Source organism: Eriocheir sinensis, chromosome 37, assembly GCF_024679095.1.
Source record: "Eriocheir sinensis breed Jianghai 21 chromosome 37, ASM2467909v1, whole genome shotgun sequence".
Classification (NCBI taxonomy): domain Eukaryota; kingdom Metazoa; phylum Arthropoda; class Malacostraca; order Decapoda; family Varunidae; genus Eriocheir; species Eriocheir sinensis.
This window is the reverse complement of record NC_066545.1, coordinates 14,030,326-14,048,190: the sequence shown is the minus strand read 5'-3', so window position 1 is coordinate 14,048,190 and position 17,865 is coordinate 14,030,326. Positions and strand designations below refer to the sequence as shown.

The following is a 17,865-nucleotide window of genomic DNA, read 5'->3' as shown; positions in this document are numbered from 1 at the left end:
CATTACATTTCAACCTTCCCTCATGACTGTTCTACTATCGCCGAGTCCTCTGGGGTACCACACACTTCCCTTTGGTTGTTTATGTTGACACAGCTTTATGTAACACCCTGCAAGCTACACACTGACGGCCCCCACACACCCCAGCGACAGCCCTGGGGTGCGGCGGGCCCTGCGACACACTGACGGTGGTTATGAGTACCTAGGGTTGGAAGGGAGCCGTGTGCGACATTCTCTAGTCATTGTGCGCACCACTCGCCTCTCAACGGCTGTGGTGACATATAGAATAATAATATATATACTGTATCTATATATATATATCTTTGTAGAATCTTTAAACTTAATTGTGTAGAAAACTTAATAATAGTTACACATCATCATCATCATCAGGGTTTTCATTCTTTCCTAATAGTGTTTGAATCAGAAGACACATTCAATCTTTTTTTTCACACCTGGTATCGTTTTATTTTCTCTGATGACCTGACCTACCACTTAGTAAAGCTCAGTAAAGGTCACTCTTCCCCTGACCTGACCTGACCTGACCGGTACATTCCATGGTATGCACATCTGTCAGTCAAGTCACAAAAAAACAAAAGAGGATCACTGCATGCCTTCCAATTCTTCGACCATCTCTCAATCACTTATTTTTTTGTGTATATACGTACTGAAATTTCTCGTTTTTTTTGTAGTAAATGATCTTGGCACCAGCAAAGATCACGGTAGTTGTAATCTTAGTCAATCAAAATCAATTACAGGTATACATTCAAAGGTAGAAATGTAAAAAAAATCACCGACAACACATAATAGTAACTGGGAGACGGCAATCAAGAAAAACACGGCAAATCAGTAAGATATTCCAGAAGTACTGACAACAAACACAACTAGACCAGTCGACTATATCTGATCTGACTTCGGTTTGAACACAACATATCCAACCCTACCATCTAACGAGGGAACAGCATCCTAGGAGCACACAAAAAGACCACATCGATGGGTTACTTATTCCACAAATCGAGACAAATGAACAACGGATGTACGAAAGGAGCAATGATTCTCGAACGGGTGAATACAATGGAAATCAGGACTCTGAACAAAGTCGTCAAGCTGTTCAGACCATTGATTCTCGAACGGGCGAATACAATGGAAATCAGGACTCAGAACAAAGTCGTCAAGCTGTTCAGACCATTGATTCTCGAACGGGCGAATACAATGGAAATCAGGACTCGGAACAAAGGGTGTCAAGCTGTTCAGACCATTAGTAAGGAAGAGTCGAGGTGATTTGAAGCTCGTCTATCTGGTCACCCTCGTATGTTTGATCTATTAAGCACCTAAGTTACCGCAGTTGACACCGGCGACGGGTGGGTCAAGCTGGTTTAGCATACGTACGCTGCGTGGCAATGTCTGCTGACCCGCACGCCCTACATTCAAAGTTAGCAAGGGGTAAGTTGTGAGCAAGTACGGACTGGATTTCATGAGTAGCAGTTTCATTCTAGAGTAGTTGGGAGCATCGCTTGATATTATAAAAGTCGTATTAGTCTTCAGTAACAATAATGTGGCTGATTTGACTTTTCTGTACCACTTTTCAAGGCGTACTTAGTTAGTTTTGTTGATTTCCTTTACTTAACCTTGTGAAAATCCAACATTTCTAACTAACTCCGCCTGAAAAATGGAATTCAAAAGCCAAACTACAGCCACGTAACCATTAACAAATACTAATACGATGTCTAAAAAATCCGGCGCATGTATATTAGTTTCAAAACCACCTACGCACGTGTATAATTATGCACTCAGAAGATTGGTATGTACGTGTATTCACAAACTACAAAAATAGTCAAGATGTATGCTGAGCAGTTCTCGGGAAATGTAAGAGTAGCGAAAGGTGATTATTATATTCAACTTGGCAGCGTTTTAAGTATTCCGTCCAGCAGTACACAGACATTTTGCTGCCAACTAGCGCTAACAAGGACAAAAGTTATCATATCAAAGGTTCGTCTAGGTTTAAAGATGCCTGGAAGGGTAGATTTATGTGGCAGAACTTTATTTTTCGGTCTCGTTGTAGAGAGAGACAACTTTTTCTGACAACTGGTATTAATGACTGATATAAAAAGGGTAGATGATTGCATTTACGTGGCCGAACTTTATCTTTTTCTGTTCCGTTGTAGAGAGAGACAACTTTTTCTGACAACTGGTATTAATGACTGATATAAAAAGGGTAGATTGATTGCATTTACGTAGCTGAACTTTATCTTTTTCTGTTCCGTTGTAGAGAGAGACAACTTTTTTTCTGACAACTGGTATTAATGACTGATATAAAAAGGGTAGATGATTGTATTTACGTGGCAGAACTTTCTTTTTCTGTTCCGTTGTAGAGAGAGACAACTTTTTTTCTGACAACTGGTACTTCTGACTGATATAAAAAGGGTAGTTGATTGTATTTACGTGGCAGAACCTTATCTTTTTCAGTCCCATTGCAGAGAGACAACATTTTCTGACAACTGGTATTAATGACTGATATAAAAAGGGTAGGTGATTGTATTTACGTGGCAGAACTTGATCTTTTTCAGTCCCGTTGCATACTTTTTTTCTGGCAATGTGTTACTGATAATGACACAAAAGATGACTTACAGGCTCGCTGATTGTATTTACTCAGCAGATTTTTGTTTTTTATTTTCATCCAGTATCAGACAGACAACTTTTTTTTCTACCATCGTGTATTAGTGATGGCAATACAAAAGATTAATCGAAAGGTCGGTGATTGTATGTATTTGGTGGGACATTAAAAAAATTATGCATTCTGTCCATTTGCAGACAGGGGCATTTTTTTTCCATTTGCAGATAGCGACAAATTTTTTTTCCATCTGCAGATACGGACAAATTTCTCTCCTGTCAACTCGTACCTTCAACAATTATATAAAAAGCAGATTAAAGGTTACGTGACTGAATTTAATTGGCGGCACAGCTGTATCTTATTCTGTTCAATGCCACCAAACAGACGACTTCTTCCCGTCAACGTGTATTTTACGACAACAATAAAAAAGGTAAATCCGGGTCCACAGAGATGCCTAGTAGAGTCACCATTCAGACCTTCCTTGCTAGTGGTTGCACACACGCACGCACACACACACACCTCAGTATTATGCTGCATTATCATTATTATTTGTTTATTCACTTGAGATGCAAACAGATGATGCGTTCTCTCAGGTTGCCATTATGATTTTCTTTCTTGTATCCTGAAGTAACGAGATTAACTTTTCTGGCCATCAAGAAATCTATAACTTTTTTGATCACTGCTTCCGTTTAGATAACCGAGGAAACACTTCTACTTTTCGACTGATGAGGAAATTATGTTTAAGTCTCAGGAGATTGGCAAGACAAAACTCACTCGTCATTCTATATCTTGAAGAATGGAGTTACGTTCAAGTTCTTTTAAGTGACATTGAAGATACTGCAGGTTGGCAAGTTTATATATTTCCGAAGGTATTTTTAAAACTCACCATGACAAGACCTCATTCTAGACCCCCCTAAAATGGAGTCACAGTACAAGTTCTTTTATATGACTTGAAAAACGCTCCTCACTTATGCTTGACAAGTTTGCATCACTCATTTCCGAAGGTATTTTTAATGCTTACCATGACGAAACCTCCTCATTCTAGACCTCCTAAAATGGAGTCACAGTACAAGTTCTTTTAAATTACTTGGAAAATGCTCCTTACGCTAGACGAGTTTGCATCACTCATTTCCGAAGGTATTTTTAAAACTCACCAAGACAAAACCTCCTCATTCTAGACCTCCTAAAATGGAGTCAGTACAAGTTCCTTTAAATGATGTGGAAAACGCTCCTTACGCTTGACGAGAAATGTGTTGGTTATACTTATTTCCAAAGGTATTTTTAAAGTTCACCAAGACAAGACCTCCTCATTCTAGACCTCCTAAAATGGAGTCACTGTACAAGTTCCTTTAAATGATGTGGAAAACGCTCCTTACGCTTGACGAGTTTGCGTTATATATTTCCAAAGGTATTTTTAAAGCTTACCGTGACAAAACCTCCTCATTCTAGACCCCCAAAAATGGAGTCACAGTGCAAGTTCCTTTAAATGACGTGGAAAACGCTCCTTACGCTTGACGAGAAATGTGTTGGTTATACTTATTTCCAAAGGTATTTTTAAAGCTCACCGTGACAAGACCTCCTCATTCTAGACCCCCCAAAAGGAGTTCCTAGTGGTTTGGACCCATGACAGAAAACTATACACACACACATATACAACTCCTCGAGAACACTGACGTACAAACAAGTCCTCCATCGAAACACACATCTTCTTCAATGCCACAGAAAACGGAGCATGAAGAAGAAGAACCATGATCCTCCACTTTGCTGTAAATATATGCAACACTTAATGGGTCTCGGTGCTGCCCTTTATCCGTCGGCACAATCACAGGATGGACGACAGGATGCAGGGAACAGGATGCGGGTGATAGGACACTCGTAAGGCAGGAATATCATACAAATTTGGGAATGACTGAACTTGGCGAAGGACACAGGATTCCTCTCGAGTCAAACTTAAAACTACATATTTGGTATAACAAGCTGGGAAATGTGTTTGTGTGTATGTCTGTTTGTGTGTGTGTGTTTGTGTGTTTGTACTTGTGTGTATGTGCGTGTGTGTGTGTGTGTAATAGTGTAGTGTGCGTCTCTTGACAGGAAACAAGCACAATAAGAATCAATGTACATAAGGTGACAACATAAATCTCACCTTTTGTTACATGAGGTGAGGCTTGGGTGAGGGGAGGGAAGGCGTGAAGGGGGCGAGGGAGTACTTAGGTAACGGGCATACCTACATTTTTTTCATCATTTTCTCTTTTTGAACAAGAGGATAAATGCTGCACACTGTCTTTTTTGTTCGCGGCGGGGGAATCAAACCAGCCGCAGGTCCTTGATTTCGGAAACAGGGGGAGGAAAGGGAGGGAAGGGAGATAATCGCATTCACAGTTGTCACCGTCCCACAAGTCTCCTCAATCAACTTGGTCATCACGGTTTTTATAATAGTCACCCTCACTTACATAGGTTTTCTCTCTCTCAGCCACACTGGTCTGTACCGCAACATATATATACACACTTTGGTATCATCTTTGGCCAGTGTGAAAGAGGTGACAGACAAGCGAATCATACACACACATGCACACAACACGCTCTGGCCTCTCCCTCGTGACGCGACGCACACACAACACCGTTTATGTCGATCAATAGAGGAGGTGAAGAGGAGATGACTAAGGGAAGGGTGTGAGCTAAAAAGGATACAAGTGAGGCTGTGTGGAGAAGACGGAGGCTAAATCAGATACATGAGAGAGTGAAACGGAAGCATTGGACATAACATAGCGAGACATGGAAAGACACTGAGCACTGAGGATGAAAGACAGGAGGAAAAATCACATAACTAGACATGATCGACAGCCGTTCCGTTCCATTCACCGTGGGGAGAGGGAGGAAGAGGGACAAGGAGAGGTGCTGGAGGGTGACACGCACACCTCTCTGACCTCTCGACACACGCAGTACCCTGACCTCAGCTCCACGCAACAAGGTCACCCGGGGAGGAAGGGACGAACAAGCCACACCCGGCCCGCCCTTTCCCTCACACCGTAGACACCTGGCCTGTCCCGAACTCACTCAACAGACCCTGGAGCCTCGTGATCTCCTTGGTGGCGGCCATGAGCTCACTCCCAACCTTGAGCTCCTTTTCCTTGAGTTTCTTGATATCACGCTGGCACGTCTGGGAAAGGTCGAGGGAATTAGAAGGTACAACAATGGAGAGTCTGGAGAGCTATAGCCATACGTGAAAAGAAATAAAGGTGGGAATTGAAGAGGAAGGGATAAGAAAGCTGGGAAAATGGGAAACAGGGAAATGTAGGTATAATAAGGGATGGGAACACTGGGGAATGGTACCTATAATAAGGGTGTTTTAGGACTGATTAACTTAACAAGGATAGGACACTAAAAGTATGTGAAGGAGAATGACAAAAGAGAAAATTTGAGAACAGAAAACAGGGAGTATTGTAAGGGATGCAATGACTGAAGAAGCCAGACTGGAAGGATGTCAGACAGGAAGGAAGGGACAGAATAATCATCCATCAGTTATTTACAGGAGCAGCACCAGTGAGCCTTTCTTTCCTTTTTTACCTTTTATCTTTCTATTATCTCTTATCTTTGAGCTGCCTCCTTTACTAAGAAAAAAAAAGCCATGATGTACTGTGGGACTTCACTTTCTACACATTCTGCTGCATGAGGTCTTTTCTGTAGAATAAACAAAAACAAGAACAACAACAAAAACAAACAGCCACAGTGCACATAGGGCCTCAACTCACCACATTCTGCCGCAGTAGGTCCAGCTTGTCACACTTGAGCTTGTTGATCTCCTGGTTGAGCGCCTCCACCTGCCTCAAGACCGCCTCGGGGTTGGCATGGAAGCCGCCCGCGCCCTCCTCCTGCCCGCCACAGAGGGGACACGCAACCGCCACATTATGGGGTGTCTCGGCGGAGGACATGGACTCTAGGCCGGTGTCGGAGTCCTCGTTGAGAGGGTGTGGGTGGTTGTCGATGTCCGAGTTGAGGGAGGAATCGTCGCTCTCGGACAGTGCCAAGTGGGTGTTGGGGGTGGTGTCGGGACTGGAGGGGGGCGTCCGTGCCTCACTGCTGCCGCCGCTGCCCTTGCTGCGGACACTCTGTGGGGGGAAAGGCTTTGTGTGAGGGAGGCGACATGGCAGGAGAAGTAAGAGTCGGTGGGTATTGTATGTCATTAAGTCATCATCGGTTACTTTATCTGAGGGATGAGAAAGTAAAGTAAATATATATAACTTTCAAGACTTTGGATTGTTAGACATTTTCAAGATTTTTTGATTTTCAGAAGAGTGCAGAGAAAATTAGACTACATACAGCAAATAAATATAAACTTTCAAGGCTTTTCAGATGAGGTGCATGTTGTAGTTTCTGTGTGTTTGTGTTTGTGTGTGTGTGTGTTTGTGTGTGTGTGTGTGTATTTATCTAGTTCCAGTATACAAGGCTTGAGCTACACTTGTCTGGTTCCGTCTCCATATCTATATTTATCCAGTTTTTCCTTAATCAAACTGCCACACACTCTTTTTTCTCCACTACTTCATCTTCTAAATCATTCTAAGTATTTATATTTGTATGGGGAGACATGTACTTTCATTTTATCATTCTATTTAATCTATTTGTTTATTTATTTTTGTGTGGGTGCGTGTGTGTCTGTGTGCGTTCGTGTGTGTCTGTGTGCGTTCGTGTGTGTGTGTTTTCACCTTACGCACCAGGGGGGTAGTGGCCAGCAGGGTTGAGGGCGTGGCGGTCACTCCGGACTTCTTGACGGACTGTGTGTTGGTGGCGTCCTGGCTTCTGCTGCGCCCGATCAGCCCCGCCACGATCTCCTTGAACCTGTTACTTGTCGTTTCCACCTTGGGCGTCTCGGGAACCTCGGCCTGACCCAGGAACTCGTTGGTCTTGGCGCGTAGGTCATCAACGAGAGCGGCGAGGAGGGAGCTGCGAGTGCGAGCCTGAGGATGGGAGGGAGGGAGGGATGTGTTGGTTATTTTTTTCTGTTTTGCCCTTGAGCTGTTTCCTGTGCTATATAAAAAAAAAAAAGAGGCAAGTAGGAAGGAGGAACAGGAGGGGAGAAGCTGCTGGCATATGCTGGAAAGGGACACACTCAACATCCCTTTCCCTTGCATGTCTTACTTAGCTGTTGGTATATGCTTGGGAGACCTAGCACACCCTTTCCGTTCCTTAACACACCTTCCTCAGCTATTGGTATATGCTTAACAGACACACACATAATGTTCTTTTCCTTTACTCTCTCTTTTCCCTTCCTCAGCTGTTGGTATGCTTGGAAGACCTACACCCTTTCCGTTCCTTTACACACCTTCCTCAGCAACTGGCATATCCTTACAATCAACACCCTTTACCATACACATCCTCACACACCTAACGCCCTATCCCTTACGCCTCCTCCTCAGCCCCTTACCTCCAGCTTGGCGAACTGGCTAGCCTTGTAACAGGCCATCTCGGCGTTGATGAGCTTGGTGAGCAGAAACTCCTTGAACTGCGGCCCGTGGGAGAAGGTGGCGGAGGATGGCAGCGTGGGGCCAAAGAAGGGGACGTCTCTTCTCGCTGTGACGCTCACCTTATACCTGCACGATGGGGGAGGGTGTGGTTAGTCAGGTATAGGGGATAGGTGATGGGTGATGATGGGAAGAAGGGTGATTAGCTGCTGGTGTGGGGATGGGTAAGGAGGAGGTGTGACATCTCCATAATATAGTTTCACACACTTGAATACACTTATGATGCTTTATAACTAAGAGTGTCAGTAAGTCGCCTTCAAGAAGAGTGTAGCAAGACGCCTCTCCACCCGAAATTGACCTCTCTTTTGGCCACTCTTTACTTTTGTCTGTTGTGGGAGCGGTGAATAGCGGGCTTTTTTTTCTTTTTTCTTCGTTATTTTTGTTGCCCTTGAGCCGTCTCCTTTGTTGTAAAAAAAAAGTCTGTGGTAATGTGACTGACTTGAATGGTTGCAGTGTCATCTTATAAGCCATTAAGGTGCTCAGTCTGGTGACGTAACCTACTATATTTATGTCAATTATTATTTATTATGTATACTTTTATGGTGATATTAAATGGAAAAACTTGTACGTCATTGTTTTCCGAGTATCTTTTGCAGCTCGGGAATAAATAAGTTTTCACTGTTGATAAGTAAACAGTTCAAATTATTATACTTTATACAAACTGTTGCAACCTTGAAATAACTAAGTAAAAAAAAAAGACATAATTTACTTCGTATAATGTACAGCACTTCCACAAAACTGGCTCAAAGTATTAAATAGAAAGTCTAACAAACTCTTTCTAATTACGTTAAGTTCTTCCGCAGGTAAAGATTGGTTTCATTAACGCTCAAAGTAGGTTTTTACACTCGACAAACCAGCACGGACAGGTTAGGAATTTTTGCATAACCTTGTAACATTCACCCGACATTCACGATTTTTCAAGGGCACACACACACACACACACACACACACACACACACACACACACACACACACACACATTCATAACGAGTTTACGAAAGACAAAATTGGACTGGTGCAGCTGATTAAACTTCCAACCACTCTTCCTACTCCTCCTCCTCCTCCTCCTCCTCTCCTTCTTTCTTTCTCTTTCCATATTCCTCTTATCCATTTTTCTCTCGCCTTGCTACACTTCTCCTCCTCTTCTTTTCCTCTTTCTTCTCTCTAATCTTCTTTTCTCCTCCTGTTTTCATTTTTTCTTCTCTTCCCTTAATACACTTCTTTTTTCTTCTTTCTCCCTCTTTCTATATGCCTCCAATCTTCATGAGTTCTTCCCTTCCCTTGCTATACTCTTCCTCTTATTCCTCTTCTCCTCCTCTTGTTAAACTTCCCATCTTCTTTCCCGCTTTTCCTTCTCTCTTAATTTCTTTCTTCTTCTATGCCTCCTATCTTCATTTTTCCCTCCTCTTGCTATACTCTTCCTCTTGTAAAACTTCCCATCTTCTTTCCTTCTTTTCTTTCTTCCTTTTTCTATATTCCTACTATCTTCATTTTTCCCTCCTCTTCTTCTTCCTCTTCTCCTCCTCTTGTTAAACTTCCCATCTTCTTTTCTTCTTTTCCTTCACTCTTATTTTCTTTCTTCCTCTTTATATATGCCTCCTATCTTCATTTTTATACTATTCCTCTTCTTCTTCCTCCTCCTCCTCCACCTCCACCTGTCATTCCACCTCAAGGTCAGAGTGGGTGGCTGCTGCAAACCCACTTATCAGCCCCTTCCTGTCTGTCCCACTCTTATTCCCACGCTTTGCCTCACCTCCATCCTCTCCCTCTTTTTTCCCCTCCTCCTCCTCCTCCACCTCCTCTTCCCTTCACCTCTTGGATATGACCTCATCGACATACCTCAGAACGCAATGCTAATCGTCTTTCTCTCTTCTATCACTTTTTCTCTTTTATCTCTTTCTTTAGAACAAATTTAGGCTTCATTTTCAACTCTACTTCTTTTTTTTCTTCGTATCTGTCTTTCTTTAGTTGTCTTTTGTATAATTATCTTTCTCAGCACACTTTTAGTTCACATGTCTTTCCCTTTCCACTTTTTTTCCTTCATTCTTCCCTTCTTCCACCTCTTTTTTATTCTCCATTCCTTCCATCTCTCTCTCATCCTTCCACTTTACTCCTTCCACCTCTCTTTTACTCTCCATTCCTTCCATCTCTCTCTCATCCTTCCACCTCTCTTTCAACCTCCATTCCTTCCATCTCTCATTCTTCCACTTTACTCCTTCCACCTCTCTTTTACTCTCCATTCCTTCCATCTCTCTCTTAACCTTCCACTTTACTCCTTCATTCTTTCCTCCTCTAATTTCTTACTTCATTCTCCCCTCCTTCCATCTTTTTTACCCTCCCTTCATTCCTCCTCCTCCTCCTCAATTCATCCCCTTCTCCTCCTTCCTCCTTCTCCATCCATCTCCTCTTCCTTCTTTCTTCCCTCTCTTCTGTCTCTACCTCACTACCTTTTGGATGTAATTTCACTTCGACTTAAGTTTTGCCCTGGAGTCTGTGTGGTCTGAATATCTATGTAAATCCACGTAAATCCATGTTCTGAATATCTATGTAAATCCACGTAAATCCATGTTCTGAATATCTATGTAAATCCATGTTCTGAATATCTATGTAAATCCACGTAAATCCATGTTCTGAATATCTATGTAAATCCACGTAAATCCATGTCTAACTCACCTGGTGTTCGGCGTGCAGGGGTCAATGGGCATCACCACCACATAGGCGTGCAGGAAGTGCGATGCCACCATGTCGGGCGCGAAGGGCGTGTTCTCCTCCTGGAAGACCACCGCCACCATGTCGTTGCCGATGTGCCTCTTCCTCTCCAGCTGCTGCGGGTCCTGCTCCTTGTAGGGCAGCAGCGTGGACACGTGGAACATCACCTCCTTCTCCCGGAACACCTCGTACACACTCTCCTCCCCCGTCTGGCCGAATTGGGTGTCCAGGCCGCCCTTGAAGCTGTGTTGGGGAAGAGGAGAGATGTTGAGGGAAAGGAAGGCGAGGACGAGGACGAGAAGAGGAAAGAAGGGTTAATACCTACACCATGGATTTCTTTTTGGTCCCTGAATGCAGTGCAGTAACAAGTGACTTCCGGAAAGGAGAAATAATCCAATTCAGGGACTATTTATTGTTGAAAACAGGGGATAATAATTCACGAAAGCGTCGCCCCCTCCGGCGGCGGCCATGCCGCTGTGTTGCGAGAAATACCTCCTCGCAAAAATAAGTCGCATATACATGAGGGGGGGACCCCCCCTGGTTAGAAGGGGGTCGAGGAGGGCGAACCCCTTCTGTTAGCTGTTAGGTCGTAAAGTTTGGTTGGGATAGTTTAAATATGCCCCGCCACCCTAAACCCTCTGCGAGCTATATTGCAGCTGCGTCGGCGGTACCGTCGCCGCGGCCGTCGCCAGAGGAGGCGACGCTTTCGTGAAATATTATCCACTATTTTCAACAATAGTCCCTGAATTGGATTCTTTCCCCTTTCCGGAAGTCACTTGTGACTGCAATGCAATCAGGGACCAAAAATAAATCCATGATGTAAGTATTAACTTTGCCAGAAGTGGCAGGGTTTCGTAAATATTACCCTTATCCTTACTTACACCCCCACACATAGGCCTACCTTCTCCCTTACACCACAAATGAACACTCTCCTACTCCCCCCCACAGAAACCCTCCCTCACACTCACCCCTCATGCTCCCTCAGCTTCACACGGCGGCCCATGAGACTCAGGAACTGCTCGAGGGCGGGTGACATGCCCTTGTTGGCGAAGAGCTGCTCCTCCACCGTCTGGCCGAAGCGCTGCACGATCAGGCCGAACTTGAACTGGTGCTTGAGAGCGTGTTCGTCATAGGCCACGATGAGCTGGGGCGCCACGGGGGACACCACGGGGCTGAACCTCTCCACGGCTAGCTCCTTCACGCGCTGGGGAAGAGGAGCAGAAGGATGTTAGGAGGCGTTGAAGGAGGGAAGAGTGTAGAGAAAGGATATTAACGCTGGGGAAGAGGAGAAGGATGTTAGGAGGCGTTGAATACATAGGAATACATATAAATACATAAGAAGAACAGACACCAGAAGACCTGAGGGAAAACTGCAGAGAAAGGATATTAACGTTGGGGAAGAGGAGAAGAAGGATGTTAGGAGGCGTTGAAGGAGGAAAAGTGCAGAGAAAGGATATTAAGAGGGACTGAAGGAAGGGCAAAGAATGGAGGAAGGAAGAGAGAGACTAAGACAGGATGGTGGATGAAAGATGGTAGGAGATGAAGGATGGATAAAAAGGTGGAGGAGGAGGGATAAAGAGGCTGGTAAGAGGCGGTGAAGGAAGGACAAATAGTGGAGGAGGAAGGTGGAGTCTGGTAATGATGTGGAGGTGGAAGAAAGATGGTACGAGATGAAGGATGGATAAAAAGGTGGAAGAGGAGGGAGAATGAGGCTGGTAAGAGGCGGTGGAGGAAGGTGGAGTCTGGTGATGATGTGGATTGTGGAGGTGGAAGAAATGCTTAATAGGAGGAAGATGACGAGGAAAATAAGCAGAAGGAAATGACGAAGATGGAGAAGGAGTTTAGTAATGAGGAAAGGAGGAGGAGGAAGGTGAAAAAGAAGAAAAAATAATAACGAGAATGATAAAGAGAATGAGGACGTAAAAGAAAACGGGAAAGATGAAGAGGGACTTAGGTGACGAAGGAGAGGAGACGGAAGGAAGAGGAAGATAAAGAGGAGAACGGAGAAGAGGAAGAGGGTAATGTGGAAGAGGAAACATGTCAAGGTGAGGTAATTTGAGTTGCTTGAGATGAAGAGGAAGAGGAACGTGAGGACTGAGGAGGAAGAGGATGATGATTAAAATTTATGATATGGAGAAGAGGAAATTTGTGAGGGTGACTATAGTAAACTTGCAGTGATAAAAAAAAGAAGATGGAGGGAGAGAAAGAGGAAGAGGAATATATAGAAAAGAAGGAAGAGAAGGATGAAAAAAAGAGAAAGAGGAAGATGGAAGAAAAGGAGGAAAATGAAGACTATGAAAGAAAAGAATGAAGAGAAAAATGAAAAAGAGGAAGATAAAAGAAAAGGAGAAAGAAGAGGAGAAAAAGGAGAAGGAGGAAGAAGAGGAAAGTGAGGGAAGAGAAGGAGGAAGAGGAAGAAATACAAGGAGGAAGAGGAGGATGAAAGAAGAGGATCGAAGGAGAAAAGAGAAATATGTAAGAAAAAGGAAGGAGGAAGAGGAGGATGAAAGAAAAGAAGGAAAACGAGGAATATGAAAAAAAAGAAGGAAGAGGAGAAAGACGAAACGAAGGAGAAAGATGCAATAAAAGGAGGAGGAGGAGGAGGAGGAGGAAGAGGTGGAGGAGGAGGAGGAGGAGGAGGATGTTGTTGTGCAGGGAGGAAATGTGAGAATGAGAGAAATCTAATAAAGAGGGAAGAAGGAGGAGGAAGAGAAGCGGTAATAGAAACTCGTGAATGAGGAGGAGGAAGAGGAGGAGGAAGAGGAAGGAAGAAAAGTTATGGTGTGGAGGAGAAATGGAGGTGAGGGAAGTTATTAATTAAGAGACTGGTGGTGGTGATGATGGTGATGATGGTGGTGGTGGCTAACGTAATAACAGGTGTGTGTGTGTGTGTGTGTGTGTGTGTGTGTGCAATTATTTTCTCTATTTAATAACCTACAATTCATAACCTCAACGAAAAAGGCAAAACACACACACACACACACACACACACACACACACACACACACACACACAAAGGTCACAAAAAAGGTCATTGCAGTTATTATCCCAGCATGGTTGAATTTTTGACCTTTGACATCATTGCAGTGGGAAGGGAAGGGAGGGGAAGGGAAGGGAAAGGGGATGGGAAGGTGGGAGAGAGAAGTGGGAGGAAGAGGGGAGGAGAGGGGAGGAAGGGAGGGAAAAAGTAGGGAAAGGGATGGGAGGGGAATGGAAGATGGGGGAGGTGAAAGGAGGGGAAAGGGAGGGGAAAGGAGGGAATGGAGGCAGGGGGAGGAGAGAGAGAGAGAGAGAGAGAGAGAGAGAGAGAGAGAGAGAGAGAGAGAGAGAGAGAGAGAGAGAGAGAGAGAGAGAGAGAGAGAGAGAGAGAGAGAGAGAGAGAGAGAGAGAGAGAGAGAGAGAGAGAGAGAGAGAGAGAGTATTACACATATAGTATCTTGGGAGTGGGTGGGGTTATGAGAGAGAGAGAGAGAGAGAGAGAGAGAGAGAGAGAGAGAGAGAGAGAGAGAGAGAGAGAGAGAGAGAGAGAGAGAGAGAGAGAGAGAGAGAGAGAGAGAGAGAGAGAGAGAGAGAGAGAGAGAGAGAGGAGGAGGAGGAGGAGGAGGAGGAGGAGGAGGTGGAGGAGGAGGAGGAGGTGTGGGAGAGAAACCTGTACCTTGTTTCCTCCTCCTCCTCCTCCTCCTCCTCCTCCTCCTCTTCCTCCTCCTCCTCTTCTTAGATACTTTGTTCATCTCTCATTAAGTCGTGTAGATGAGAGAGAGAGAGAGAGAGAGAGAGAGAGAGAGAGAGAGAGAGAGAGAGAGAGAGAGAGAGAGAGAGAGAGAGAGAGAGAGTTATCATTATCATTCTCTTTTTTTCTCCTTCTTCTTCTTATTATTATTATTATCGTCATTATTATCGGTGTTTTTGTTGTTATTTTCTTCTTGTTTTTCCTTCTTTTCTCCTCTTCATACTCTTAATGCATTCTTCTCTTCTTCCTCCTCCTCCTCCTCCTCCTCCTCTCTCTCTTATCGTCTTTATCCTCTTCTTTTTCCTTCCCTTTCTCCTTTTTCTCCTCCTTCTCCTCTTCATCATCATCATCATCATCATCATCATCACCACCACATTCAACAGGACAGGTAAGAGGAGTGACAGGTATGGGGCAGTAGCTAACATCCCGGACAGGTGACATGCGGCTCTCAGGTGTGTCACGCGTCCACCTGTGTCCCTGCGTCCACACCTGCTGTCGCCTTCGGGGTGGGGTGTGGGCGAGGGTGGAGAAGAGGTGGAGGGGGAGTAGGGAAGGGAAGGAGGGTTGAGGGAGGAGGAGGGGAGGGGGGAAGGGATAGGGGATTGCGTGTGTTTATGGTAAGGGTATTGAAAGAAGGGGAAGGGGAGGAAATAGGGAGGGAAGGGGAAGGGAAGGAGGAAGGGAAGGGACTGCTTGTGTCTATAGTAATGGTATTCAAATTAGGGGAGGAAAGGGGAGAAGGAGGGGGGGGGAGGGGAAGGAGAGGGAGGGGGAAGGGGGAGGGGGAAATGTCTAAAAGAAAGGTAGGAGGGGAAGAGGGAGGGGGAGAAGGAAGAGAAGAGAGAAGGGAAGAGAGGGAGAAGAGGGGAAGGGGAGAGAAGGGAAGAGAGAGATGGGGGGAGGGAGAGAGGGAGATGGGAAGGGAAAGGAAGAGTATTGAAAGGTTGGGGGAGGGATAGGAAGGGGTAAGGGGGAGGAGAAGGGGAGACGAGGGGAGGGGGAGGAGGGGGATGAATAAGCTGTCTTCATCTTCCTCTATAGAATGATTTTATTTTTATTATTATTATTATTATCATTATTATTATTATCATCATCATTATTATTATTATTATTATCATTATTATTATTATTATCATTATCACTATTATTGCTGGGTATTATCAAGGAGGGATCTCAATGCTCTCTCTCTCTCTCTCTCAATCCTTCGTATCCTGTCCTATCCTTCTCTATTATTTCCATTGTCCTTTTTATCTTAACTCACGTCATTCAATACTCTCTCTCTCTCTCTCTCTCTCTCTCTCCGGGCGTTTGTGGGACAGCGTGGGTAGATGGGCAAGAAGGCAAGGTGTGAGAGAGAGCCCCCCCCTCTCTCTCTCTCTCTCTCTCTCTCAAATCATGTGACAGACCACGTGACCTGTGTGTGTGTGTGTGTGTGTGTGTGTGTGTGTTTGTGTGCGTGTGTGTGTGCGTGTGTGTGTGTGTGTGGTTGCTCCGCTTGAATGGAGAGAGAGAGAGAGAGAGAGAGAGAGAGAGAGAGAGAGAGAGAGAGAGAGAGAGAGAGAGAGAGAGAGAGAGAGAGAGAGAGAGAGAGAGAGAGCACCATCGTAATTATAATCTTCACCTCCACGAATTGAATCTAATTAATATTTTTCTTCCTTTTTTTTTTTTCTTACTTCTGCCCATTCAATCTTTTCCCTCCTCCTCCTCCTCCTCCTCCTCCTCCTTCTCCTCCTCTCCCTCTCTTTCGTTATTCCTCCTCCTCCTTCTCCTCCTCCTACTCCCCCTCTCTTTCGTTATTCCTCCTCCTCTCCCTTTCTTTCGTTATTCCTCCTCCTCTCCCTTTCTTTCGTTATTCCTCCTACTCTCTCTTTCTTTCGTTATTCCTCCTACTCCTCATCCTTTATTCTCGTTCCTCCTCCACCTTCTTCTTTTTCTCCCTTCCTCCCATTCTTTATCCATTTTTCCTTCTCCTTTCCCATTCTTCCACCGTTATTTCTCCTTTTTCTCTCTCTCTCTCTCTCTCTCTCTCTCTCTCTCTCTCTCTCTCTCCTACTCCTCTTTCTTCATATATCTCTCTTCTCTCCCTCGTCATATTCCATTCCTCCTCCTCCTCCTCTTCTTAATCTTCCCTCCATATTCGAGGTAACTCAACACTCCCTTCACTCTCTCTCTCTCTCTCTCTCTCTCTCAGGTGGAATCGTCGAATAAAAGGTCAAAAAAATGGGAAAGGTCTCTGGTTTCCGCGTCCTGGCAAGCCGTGTCAATCAACGTCACCTTTGCAAACCGAATCCGTCTTGTCAAAAACCCCGAACGTTGGAATCCGGCGTCAACAGAGGGAGTGTAAACATTATTTTTGGCGGTGATCCGAGTCCCTTCCTTCCTTCCTTCCTTCCTTCCTCACTTTTTTACTCATGAACTTACGCACTCAAGGAAAGGCAGAAGGAAAGAAAGGAAGAAGGAAAGAAAAAGAAGAAAAAGAAAGGAAGAGGAAAAAGAAAAGAAAAAGAAGAAAGGAAGAAGGAAAGAAAGGAAGAAGGAAAGAAAAAGAAGAAAAAGAAAGGAAGAAGAAAAAGAAAAGAAGAAAAAGAAGAAAGGAAGAAGGAAAGAAAAAGAAGAAAAAGAAAGGAAGAAGAAAAAGAAGAAAGGAAGAAAAAGAAGAAAGGAAGAAGGAAAGAAAGGAAGAAAGGAAAAAAAAGGAAGAGCAAATAAATGAAGAATGTGAGTGGGCTGGAGGAAAAAGAAAAGAAATACAAGGAACAACAACAACAACAACAACAACAACCACATCATATTTTTTTCCTCAGTGTGTGTGTGTGTGTGTGTGTGTGTGTGTGTACGCTTGAAGTAAGGTGATAGGAGAGGAGATTAAAACGAAAAGGAGAGAGAGGGGAACAAAGAGAGGAAATAAAGAAAATGAGAGGATAGGGGAATATAAATGACAGAGAAGAGGGGAAAAAAAGAGAAGAGGGAGGAGGAAGGAGAAGAGAAAGAGAACATAAGAACATAAGAACTGAGTCTGCAAGAGGTCGGTAGGGCTATACAAGGCAGCTCCCGTGGGTCGTATTACAAGAATTTTCGCCGCCCAAGAACACATATTTGACAAGGCTTTCATAGGAGTTTTGGGCATTTCCAGGAGTAGTTGTATGACCCTGGTGGTAGTTTGACCCTTCTTCTATACCGTGAACCTAAGAAAACACTCATTAGAACCCAACTGATCCCCTTCTCGACCTTTAGAAATAGCTGAAGTGAGGAGTCAAAGAGTCTAATAATGCTGATCTGCAAGTCTAACCCCACCTAACCTCACT

At 44.3% G+C, this 17,865-nt stretch overlaps 1 protein-coding gene across 8 annotated transcripts in view; it reads right to left on the bottom strand.

Annotated features, from left to right (window-relative positions):
- Positions 1-388: 388 nt before the first annotated feature.
- LOC127008293 (rap1 GTPase-activating protein 1-like) overlaps positions 389-17,865 on the bottom strand; it is a 138,371-nt gene continuing 120,894 nt past the window's right edge. For 6 of the 8 annotated variants that reach the window (XM_050880101.1, XM_050880098.1, XM_050880102.1 and 3 more), the window contains 6 exons: positions 11,799-12,034; positions 10,795-11,073; positions 8,025-8,190; positions 7,315-7,557; positions 6,355-6,711; positions 2,057-5,762 (listed from right to left, as the gene is read on the bottom strand). In XM_050880101.1, the coding sequence (XP_050736058.1) occupies positions 5,625-5,762; positions 6,355-6,711; positions 7,315-7,557; positions 8,025-8,190; positions 10,795-11,073; positions 11,799-12,034 (1,419 nt within the window). In that variant the 3' untranslated portion in view covers positions 2,057-5,624. Of the gene's footprint in view, positions 5,763-6,354; positions 6,712-7,314; positions 7,558-8,024; positions 8,191-10,794; positions 11,074-11,798; positions 12,035-17,865 lie in introns of all 8 variants that reach the window. The other 2 variants (XR_007761001.1, XR_007761000.1) reach the window with 2 other exon arrangements.